General features: G+C 35.0%; 1 protein-coding gene across 1 annotated transcript; it reads right to left on the bottom strand.

The window, feature by feature from the left end:
* Window positions 1–473: 473 nt before the first annotated feature.
* On the bottom strand, window positions 474–8,084 carry LOC126712823 (uncharacterized). The gene is made up of 7 exons (XM_050412306.1): window positions 7,758–8,084; window positions 7,461–7,665; window positions 5,318–5,519; window positions 4,766–4,959; window positions 3,579–3,735; window positions 2,793–2,957; window positions 474–1,144 (listed from the first exon to the last, which is right to left on the bottom strand). The coding sequence occupies exons 1-7, from the start codon at window positions 7,951–7,953 to the stop codon at window positions 686–688; spliced, it is 1,578 nt and encodes a 525-aa protein (XP_050268263.1). The 5' UTR covers window positions 7,954–8,084; the 3' UTR covers window positions 474–685.
* Between the last annotated feature and the right edge of the window lie 3,261 nt (window positions 8,085–11,345).

Genomic DNA, 11,345 nt, shown 5'->3' with positions numbered 1-11,345 from the left:
CCGAATTTTGGGTTTGATGATTGGGAATACTGGGTTTTGGCACGTGTTGAACTGGTTGAATTTGGGTTCTCCCTCTATGGGATTTTTTTTTTTTTTTTTTTTTTTTCACACATTTGGATTTATTTATTTTGTTTGTATTGAATAAAATAAAAGTGAAGGTGAGAGGTATTTCAAAGGCTTAAGCTTGGTTTTGGCATTGATTGGGGTTCTAATATAAAATCCAGTGATGTTTACTGACAGTATCTTGTTTGAATGCCACAATAATTGTTTTTTGGGGAGAGTGGAGAGATGCTACCATTTTTTTTTTAATGTTCATTGAGACATTAACTATACAATTGCTTAAATTTCATATAACAGGATGCTAATTGAGACCCACAAAAAATTTAAATATAATTTTATAAGGATATCTATAAAAATTGGCTAAAATGTAATTTTGTTCTAGTGTTAAAAACCAAAAACATAAATAAGAATAATTATTCAATTGTAAACTTTTATTCTTCGTAATACCAAATCCAATTCCTTAACTAATTTACATCAAATGTACTAAACCCTTTGTTTCAAGCCTATCATTTTCTGGTTGGAACTTGCCTAAAGCAACAAGTTCAGCTACTCCTCAGCTTTATTTAATTTCAGACCATTATTTACTGATTTGGAACTAATCCAAATCAACAAGTTCAATTACTCCTCATCTTGGACAAGCATGACCAACCTCCAACTCTTCAACCGGAATAGCATATGGCGAACTCCAGTCAGCATCAAAGATTTGTTGAAGTTGCGAAACAATGGCAGGGTTGTATGTTCCAAAGCTGACCCCAGCTGTTGTATAGAAGTAATCCCAAATAAGATTGCTTGTGCCAATGTGGGCTCGCACATCACTAACTGCATACTTTCCATGGTTTACCCTGGTATATCCAGGGTAAACATTTCCTGTACTAGTTCCCTTTTGAGTAGCAGGTCCTGTCAAATTGAAACCTGGAACCCTGTAGTACTTGATCTCAACTTTTCCAGAACATTTGTTGTACTTTGATGAATTGCAGAGAACATTGGAGTAAAGGAGAGACTTCAGGTACTGATCAGTATTGTCGATAAAATGTGCCCAGTAGGCTACTAATATCTTCACTGTTGCATGCTTGGAGAAGACAACCTACTAATCATAAATTTTGCAAGACTATAAAACCTGGAATGTCGAAGGTTCTAATAAAGATATAAACAAGTGAAAATCTATTAAATGAGTAAAATCATGTTTGGTAACAATGAAAGATAATCCATTCCACCTTTTGGTAGCATTTGAAATAAGTCTCTCGTTTTCCTTGCCAATAGAAAGAACACTTCTTGTGCCTTCAAAGATAAGGAAACGTGAAACAGCAAGATAGCATGAATTCATTTCACCAGGTGTTAAACAAGCTGCCAAAACCTAGGGAGTTCTCTCTCTCTCTCTCTCTCTGTGGGTTTGGGGGGGAGGTTCTTCGTGCTAAGTTCCCAAGCCACCAACCTCCATATATATATTTACTGCATATAAGATAATTGGTCCAGATTTTTCTGGACAAATTTCTTTTCAACATGGTATGAATCTTTATTTGAATGACTTAGGTATGTTAAATGGTCCTGGAAATGCATATTGCAATCATGGACAAGTAACAATGACAGCACTATTAATCGCTATTCACTACTTTGCTACAGAAACTCTTTTTCAAGGAATGCATAAGGGAGTACCATTAAATCCTCCACTGGAGAATAAAACTCGAATGAATACTTAAAGCTTGCTATTACTATTGGGGTCCACCAATATCAGGCTGATGCCAGTGCATTTAGAAAAGGAAGGGTGTGTGGCCTGGCATAAAAAACTCCACTAGTATCAGAAGCTGGTCTGTAATTTTTTTTCCGTATAAAATCTCATCAATTGCTTATGTCCTAACTTGAAAGTGAACAGGCTTTTGTTTTATGAATAAGGTATTTGAACACACCAAACCTAGAACACATACACAAAATGTCAGGTGTGCTGGCAGATTGGCCATTGAACCATACTTTCCCAGCAAACCAATTAAATAGATGAACAGTAAGCCTCTAAGCACATGGTTCCAATCCCAGAGTATAAGTCCTCAAGTTTAGAAAAATGGAAATAAATTTAAAAATTACAAGACAATTCGAATTGACGTGTTAATACATGAATTGGTGTATGTGATACCCCAAAATGTTTGAATTGGATTAAATTTTATGACTATGTGTCATGTGGGTGTGTGTTTAGTTCCACATTAGGCCATATAAGCGATCATAAGGAGCCTCGATGTAGCACTTTCCTAGGGTTATGACAAATGAAATCAGAAGTGGGGGGGTGGGGGGGGGGGGGGGGGGGGGGGAGACAGATTTCATAGAGATAAGCACAAAAGAAGGGGAAAATTTTCTCTTTGCATAGAATATGACAATAGGAGCCCAAAAAGCAGTCATGCAAACTATATTCGAGGCAGCTACTTTAGATCATGTTGGCATTGAATGTGGAACTCCCTACTCTTAAAAAGTGCCTGAAACAAACCTTAAATCCTCCAATCCACAATAAGAAATAAAATGTAATAGATAATAGGGGTGATGTTTCATGGCCAAGGCAGGCCCTAAGTTTTGTTATCTACACACACACAGATCAGCCTCAAAGGTGTCACCCTAAACCTCTCTCCTTATGTAATGGTAGCACACTCCTAAGAAACTAGAAAAATTGGCCAACACTACTTTGCTAACTGGTTGTAACAAGAAGCTAACAATGTTTCAAGAATATAAGAAGCAATGACATTGATAGTTACCTCTGATACAGCAGAGGAAAGGGATGACCAATAAACTGTTGGCTTCATATATTGGGACTGACCAAGCCAGTCCATGGTACTAATTCTAAGAGTTGCTCCGCTTCCTACAGACTTTATTGTCTCCACCCATGCCTGTTCATCTGGCGGGTATGTGCCAAATGATAGCTGCCAAACACAATTGCAACAAAATTAAAGCATAAAACACAATGCTTCCAAAATGCTAAACATCACTTCCAGAAATAGCAATGAGTTAACAATTAAAAATAGGCTATAAGTGCAGATAATATCAACCCTATATATATTCCCCAATGGGTTTTCTATGACATCTTCATGGTCTTAGAACCCCTTTGTTCACACTTTATAGAGGGTTTTAAGCAAATATTAAATAAAATGATTTTGAGTAAGATGCACCTTTATTAGGTATTTGCACTTGATGACCTTTGCCTAAAATCACTTTTGGGCATCATTATTAGACAAAAATCACTTTCTGCATATGTGCCATTTGGTACTAATGCAAAAAAGTGTTGTTCCAAGGCCATTACATGCTTTGGTATTCCAGTTCATTACAGCTCAGCATTTGAAATGTACTGAATATGTTACCAACTAATGTCATTTCAGTTCAACATTATAATTGGTTGTAATAGTTTCAATCTAAATGATGAGTTTGTGCCTTAATATTACTTAATATAATGAAAATTCAATTTCTAAGCAACCCTAGATTTGTATTAGATAACAGAACAAAACAAAAGCCACATCACCAACAAAATGTTAGGAATTCCCAGTTACCTCTGGAGGAGCAAAAGAGAGATAGCTAAATTCAGGCTGCAAAGTTGAATAGTTCTGCCCGGGACTCTGAATTGGCAATTTAAACATATGAGGGTGGGACAATGTAGGATATCCTGCTACATGAGGAATCCTCACAAAATGATCATCAAGAGGCGACCTGTGATGATACAAATCAATTAACTATCATAGCTTTTTTCCCCTCACTTCATTTGCTTGCCAACTAGACAAATGACCATAAAAAAGATGAATAAAATTGTGCCATTCAAGAAAATCATTAGGCTTTCTTTGCTAATGGTATACAAGCTCATAAATGACCAAAATATCCTTTTTTTATTGGGAAGAGAGAAGGGTGGGGGAGTGGGGGGGAATAAATATAGCTGCAGTGTGCATGTTAAGCTAGATGATCAGGTAAAAGAACGAAACTAGTAGCTGCAGAAATAAGCTCTCTAAAATATAAATAAGATTGTACTTTTTCTTACAAAATGAAAAAGAAAGCTCTATAAGAAACTTGGAGATGGAATTTTGACTATACTAGAAATCCTTCTGTGGGTAGATCAAGTTTAAATTCAGCATATACACTCGGAATTATTATAAAATAAAAAAAAATGGGGGAGGCTTGCTTCTCTCTCTCTCTCTCTTTCCAAGCAATCACCACCAGTCAATTTCAAGCAAAATAGTTTTTTTTAAAGTTTAACTAATTTCTTGTTATAATGCTACCCATTATTTCTAAATTCCTGCAAACAAGATTCTTGTACATCTATAAGCCAAAATGTTATTATTGGTCTCACAGGCTTGAGGCCACCATTCAGAAGGGGCCATCACTAAATTAGGGACAAGCAAACTGATTTTGCAAGCAATTTTGCAGAAAATTACCAGCTTAATTGTAAAGCAGATGTAATGTATATATTATATTTATCTTACACTTACACTCTTCTCCCTTCCTTAATAGCAAAATTCCAGCAAAAAAAGGAGATACATAGTGATCGAATCTCAAAATGTATACACACACAAAAAAAGAAAAAGAAAAATCAACGGAAAATGATATCCTGTAAGCATGAGTAATAATACCAAGTGAAGATGGCAAACTATCTAAGCACTTGGGGAAGAGAAATCATTTTTACATGATTAGCACTTCTGAAGATAAAAACTTAACAGAGGTTGTTTCTCGAAATAAGCCTCTGACTTACCAGCACCTCTCTTCAGAATCAACAAAGCGTGACCAGCAAGGAACTTTTCTTTCTGCCTGCCATTGTTGATCCCACACTGTTTTGGTGTAAGCTGCAGAATTGAGATGTGCAAGTTGCCACAGGTTTTCAAAGTAGGCTTCAACCTTCTTTGCAATTTTTGGACAACCAACAAGATAAATACCAACTTCCTTCACCTATAGCCGTTCAATAATGACACCTTATAACATGGTTGAATTGAAAACCAACTTACTGAAACAATTAGAAGAGTGAACTTTTAAAATAAACAGTTCAATATGGTTTTATGATTGATCCTAATCTGCCGCTTTGCCAATTCTTCTCTTTGCAGGATTCTCACTCTCACCTCTTTATCATTATTTTGAGCTACTGACTAACAAATCGCCCCACTTCTTTATCTGGTTATGGCTTTTACTACTTTTTATAGATAAATACCAACTTCTAGATTTCACTATTTTTTACTGAATGATTTTGCTCTGGGAGACTAACTGGTTATGGTTTTTCTCTACATGACAAGACAAAACTGTGTCAGAATACCTGTGTGAGAGACTTCCAGTCATTGTTTGCAGATCCAATATATACATCTCGACGATTTGATATCCATACTTTAGCATGGACTATGCCAGAACCCCACCATTCACTATGCAATAAAGTCACACTCTTCACATTTGGCCTTCGTGAAGCAAGGTTGGATGGTTCTTTTGTAAAGTCTGGATAAACTCCTGAGTGTGACACTAGCCTACAGAGTAATCAATTTCATATAAAGAACAATTAGTTTAAATATGTAGAATATAGTAAATGCAAACTGACAAAAACAAAAAGAGGCAGAAATGCAAACCTAACATGAACCATGCCCATGATATTGATGTGTTTCTATGATTATCCATCAATTGGGTAGAAAAATGACACATTACCCACTACTGGCCGAGTTTTTATAATTGTTCACACAATTAGTAAAATACACATAGTATATTTTATGTTAAAAACATATGTATTTTTCAACAAAAAACTCCATTCATCATACAAAATAAAATTGAATACACACACACACAATATATTAAATGCTTTGAGGCTGTTACAAGTTTGAAAATGTAAATTTGAGTACAAGTGGTATAGTGCTTGTAGGAGATGTTGGAAGTATGGATGAGTTAGCTAATATTATCTGTTATAGAATTGGGAGTTTGCTAATGAACTATTTAGGCATGCCTCTGGGTTCATCATTCAAGGCAACAACAGTGTGGAATCCCATTTTAGAGAAAATGGAGCATAGATTGTTTAGGTTGGAAAAAATTAAAATTATACCTGTCAAAAGGGGAAAGGTTGACGCTACTAAAAAGTATGATTTGAAGTCTTCCAACTTACTATCTTTCCTTGTTTATCATTGTTTCCTATGTCAAATAGGTTAGAGAGGTTGTAAAAGAGTTTTTATGGATTGGTCTAGGAAATGAGTTCAAATTCCATTTAGTGGATTGGAATACAATGTGTTCTCCAATTGTCAGAAGGGATTTGGGGGTGTGCAAGTTAAGCACCTTTAACCAAACTTTCCTAGGAAAGTAGATTTGGCCTTTTAGGGAGGAAGAAACACATTTATGGAAAGTTGGAAACAAGTTGTAGCAATAAAGTATGAGGTGGATTGGAGAGGCTGGACAATGAAGCAAGTGCGAAGAACTCATGGTTGTAGCTTATGGAGATTTAGTTTTCATGCAAAGGCATTTGATGCACCAAGCTCCGAAGTTGGTCACTTTCTTTGTGTTGACAATAACATGTGGGAAAATTTTGATTAATAATCTTAAGAAGACAGGAATCAAGCTAGTAGATCAGTGCTCTATGTGTAGGTGTAGCAGGGAGACATTGGGTCAATTGTCGCTTCATTGTGATCTTGCATATTCTTTGTTGAGCTATGTTCTTTGTGCGTGTTTGGGGCTCAATGGGTGAGGCCGAATAGAATGATTGACCTATTGGCTAGTTAGAGAAATTGGTTTTCTAATCACTCTTCCACCATTTGGAATTTAACCAGCTTATGCTTAATATTGGATATTGTGGATGGAATGGAATAATCACACTTCTGAAGATATGAACGCTTTGTAGATGCAATTGAAGACATCTTTCTTTAGATTACTATTTGAATGGTCTGCCATTACTCAGGTCTCAATGATAGTACCATTGCACATATAATCTCATTCATTTGCTTGTAACTCTTTGGATGAAATTCTTTAGACTATCTTGTCTTGTGTATCACTTTTGGTCACAAGTCATTAAATTAGTTATTTTCAGTAATTACTCTTACACACACCTTGTTTTTAAGTAACAATTTCAGTTAAAACACAAGTGGGTGTGCGTATCAAGCATTGATTATATTCTTTTCCCAACTCATAAATCACTGTATATGTTTTTCCACCTCATATACTACTGTATATATATATTGTTTTTTGTTAAGTGAAGTGAAGAACAATATAAGTGGATGGGGTTTTACAGGAAAAGGAGCACTCTGTTACACTTTGCTTGAGAAATCGGTTGAAGTAAGTAACTAGCTTTAAAAAAGACATGAACTGAATTATTGAAAGCAATCCTATCATATATGTATCTATCATCACACAGACACCAATCAACTAAAAAAAAAAAAAAAAAAGACAGAAACAACTGAAACGTTGCGTGCATTGAGTTGAGTTGCGTATTGTACCTAATGGAAACATTGCGATCAGCTGCGTCCTCAATGGCCTTGTAAACTTGAGACCCCTGAGCAGCACCGAATCTGCTCATATCAGCTTCTGAATATCCATAGTCCCCGGAACGAGGGTCTTTGGGCTGCGCATTCAGTTGCCAGTACTGAGCTATTATGTCCAGTTTATGGCTCGAGTTCTGAGCTAACCAACGAAACACATCCCCTAAGCCAAAAAAAAAACAAAACCCAAAATCAGTATACACTTTTGGCACTCATAAAAACAAAACAACGTGTTAATATATATGATATTATTACCAGTGGAGAGGACACCAGAGACTCGAGCGAGGTGGGGCATGTCGGTGGGGATGGATTGGACCAACCATGCTTTGCATTGGTGTGCTGATACAGACACGGACACATGTGGCAAACACAGAGTGGCTGACACAAATACTAAAACCACAAACATGGTGGTTCTGCTTCTTCTACTTCTGTTGCCAATGCTCACTTCCATTTTTTTTTTTCTCTCTCTCTCTTTCTCTCAAATTTTCTAAAATGCGTGGGGGTGAGGGGGGTTGAGTATTTGTAATGAAGAAGTTGAAGTCTGAACGAAAAGTCGGAAGGTCAATGAAATGGAGCAGAATATCTTTATGGAATCATTGCGTTTCCTCCCTAATCTACAGGGAATTATATAACTAATATTATATTATACGCTTCAATCAAATAATTTACTAAATAATTTACTTGGATTCTATCTCCCTCATTTACTAATATTATCCTTTAACTTGGATTCTATCTCCCTCATTTATCCCGAAAAAAAAAAAAAAAAAAAAAACTAATAATATATGCTATAACATTCATAATAATACGGTGAAACTACAATGTTGGTCTCTCAAATGTCAAACTACAATGGTGTGTTCAACAAATTTTACACCATAAATTGTTATCGATTGTAATTTGAAATTTGAACACACTAAAAATACAGTCTTGCCCACCAGTAAATAACCTTAAGAATTTGTTAAAAAATTGTTAAATATATATATATATATACTATACTATATATAAGAGGATTCTCCTCTTTCAACTGAATTTTTATGTGGTTTAAAAATACCCTCATAAATATAGGGTAACTTCATTTAGAAATAAGGTCATAAGTGTCAAATAACGAATTTTATTTTAAATTCAAAAAGAGAATTCCTAAATTTTTTTTTTTCATTCACGTTCAAAAAATAAATTAGTTTATCCTTTTTATTTGTTTGAAATTTTTTTTTAAAAAAATTCTAAATTATAATAGATGCAAATTATTAACATTTACCTAAAAAAAAGGAAAAACTTCTGAGTGCTAAGAGACTACTCAGACTAGTATATGTGTGTGTGTGTTATGTTTAAAATAAGTGGTAAATTGTTAATGATTCTAATTTGAATTCATAACTTAAATTATTCTTTTTCTCATTTATAACAAATATAAGTGTTACGTCTAAAATATGTGGTAAATTATTATTGGTTCTAATTTGAATTCATAACTTAAATTACTTTTTTTTGCTCACTTATTACAATCAATAATAACTTACCATTTATGATTTGTTGTAAAAATATCACGACATAACATTTCTCTTAAAAAGGAAACATTGTGAATATTGCATTCTTGGTTAAGCTATTATGAATTATTATTATGCTATTATCCACTTCCAGTATTTCTTTCCGTTGTCATTTTCAAATACTAGATATCGATGTTGAAATAATTACTACTTTACCTATTAGTTGTCAGCAATTTTTTCAGTTTTAGGTGTTTTTGCTTTGCTTTTCTCCTTTTAGAAGTTAGAGAATCCTTACAAGTTACAACTTATAAACAATCTCTTTTTAGACTTGCTACAGATTTCTTTCTCAAGCTTTCATTTGTACTGGTAGTACAACTAATACTACAACAATTTCTTCTCAAAAAAAAAAAAAATACTACAACAATTACACCTGGCAGATAATCTATGATCATTTTAAAAACTACTCAGTTGGTCAAACATTGATATTTGTATTTGAGAAATGCCCATCAAATTTGATAAATTTAGTATATAAACATATATTGAAAATGAGTCAATAAAATAAAATAAATTAAAAATTTTATAATAAAGGCTTGATGAGCAGGTTGGGTAGGGTAAGGGTTAAAGTCGAAATCGGGTTAGGATCAAAAACTTATCAAAATAAAATAGGTAGCTATTCATTTTGCTCATACCTTATTTGTTCATTTGGGTTCGTTTAACGGTCAAGGTCCAATTTTGTTAGGTCTATTTACAATACTTGTATGATAAACATAATGCTACCCTGATATCCTAGATTAAATCCATTGCAACGCAAAGTTTTATAATAAAGATGTAATTGTTCAATACTTTGTTATAGGTGTAAATTTTCAAGTCAAATCACGTTAATTCTTATGTGCTTAGGTTATATCACGTTCTCACACTACCACCATTGACTAGTCATTGACCTTTTTTTAATACCATTTTGCCTCTAAACCAACCCCTTTTCCACCAAGTTTTTGGTAAATTCAAAATATGAAGTCCATTTTCACAATTAAGGCCACTAAATCTCCTTGAAAGGGCATCAGTCATTCTTTTTAGCTCAATCGACGCAAAAGATTTCTCAAAGGCCATAAACTTGTACATGTGCACCTCACAAAGTGCCTCTCGAATCAATTGTTGACCAGCCACCAATGATGCTATCCATAATCGATATCATCATTCCAACTATCAATGTCATTATCATCGGTGGAGTGTAATTCTATATTGTGCTATAACCCTAGGATTAGTCTTTTGCTATAACCCTACTCTTGTAACACTTTTACACTTGAAAATCGAGAACTGCTCCTCAGTAAGAGCTTAAATTGGCCATTGCAATGTTGCAAAGGTACATGATGTCTTCCCATTACCTTTGAAAGCGTACTAATAAAGAAAAATTCATCCCACTCCATGTCACCATTTGTGAGTGTGGCATAGCGGTTGGATGCCTTTGTCATCCCTGAGGCTAAGGTCTCGAGTTCAATTAGTGGTGATACCCATTATTGTGCACTTGGTACCCATAAAATACCGTAGGGCGTAGGGCAAGGATTACATACGTGAGCCCTCCTTGAAGTTACATTGAGTCACCAATTCTACCTACCATTCCCGTTTGGTGCCTATCAGTCTTCCACCTATCATTCCCATTCAATGCCAAACATTCTCATCTACCATTCCCACCAAAAATTCTCATCCACCATTCTCATTTAACATACCCATCTACCATTTTTCGTCTCTCCACTATAAATAGGAGGTTCCAATTCATTAAAACTTATCTAGAAAAATACATCGAACCACGAAATGAAGATTTGCTTCTTTTTTTCAAATCCTCCATTTGTGGTGGAAGTTCTTTGGAACTTTTGGGGCTTGAATCTGTAGAGGTTCGTTGATTTATGGTTTCTTGAAGTTTTTGGAGGTTTTTGGGCTTGATTCCAACAAACTTTAAGATCTAGGTAGGTAGTTTGGATGATTCTAGTTCGAATGTTCTTTGTACTTAAGGTTGAAGTTCTTGAAGTTCTTGGAGGCTTTAGGGCTTGATTCCGGTAGAGCTTCTGTACTTCTGAATCTTCTTTGATGCTGCTTGTGGCATGAATGTCTTAGTGTCTTCCAAGATGTCTTGGTGTGCAGAAATGCCTTAGAAAGGCTTCTACTTATAGGAGTTTAGGGGTGGGGTAAGCGACACATGGCAGAGTCTAATTAGTGACACATGTCACAACCTGATTGGGGTAGCTTTAAGACTTTTCCTCCAAGACACATGGCCTCGTTTGATCAGCCAAAATGTCTTAATTTTCAAGATGACATATGTTAGCAATCGATTGGATTGCCTATGTCACTACTTACACGCGTTGATGTGTGGCCT

Source organism: Quercus robur, chromosome 2 (assembly GCF_932294415.1).
Source record: "Quercus robur chromosome 2, dhQueRobu3.1, whole genome shotgun sequence".
NCBI lineage: Eukaryota > Viridiplantae > Streptophyta > Magnoliopsida > Fagales > Fagaceae > Quercus > Quercus robur.
This window is presented reverse-complemented; position numbering and strand designations above follow the sequence as displayed.

What these genes read in the sequence shown, in the direction of transcription:
- LOC126712823 (XM_050412306.1), bottom strand. Translation starts at nt 7,953, where the DNA reads ATGGAAGTGAGCATTGGCAACAGAAGTAGAAGAAGCAGAACCACCATG. An exon ending in CTCTGGTGTCCTCTCCACTG is followed by an intron (nt 7,666 to 7,757) that starts GTAATAATATCA and finishes TTTTTGGCTTAG; the next exon opens with GGGATGTGTTTCGTTGGTTA. An exon ending in TTTCCTCTGCTGTATCAGAG is followed by an intron (nt 1,145 to 2,792) that starts GTAACTATCAAT and finishes TATGATTAGTAG; the next exon opens with GTTGTCTTCTCCAAGCATGC.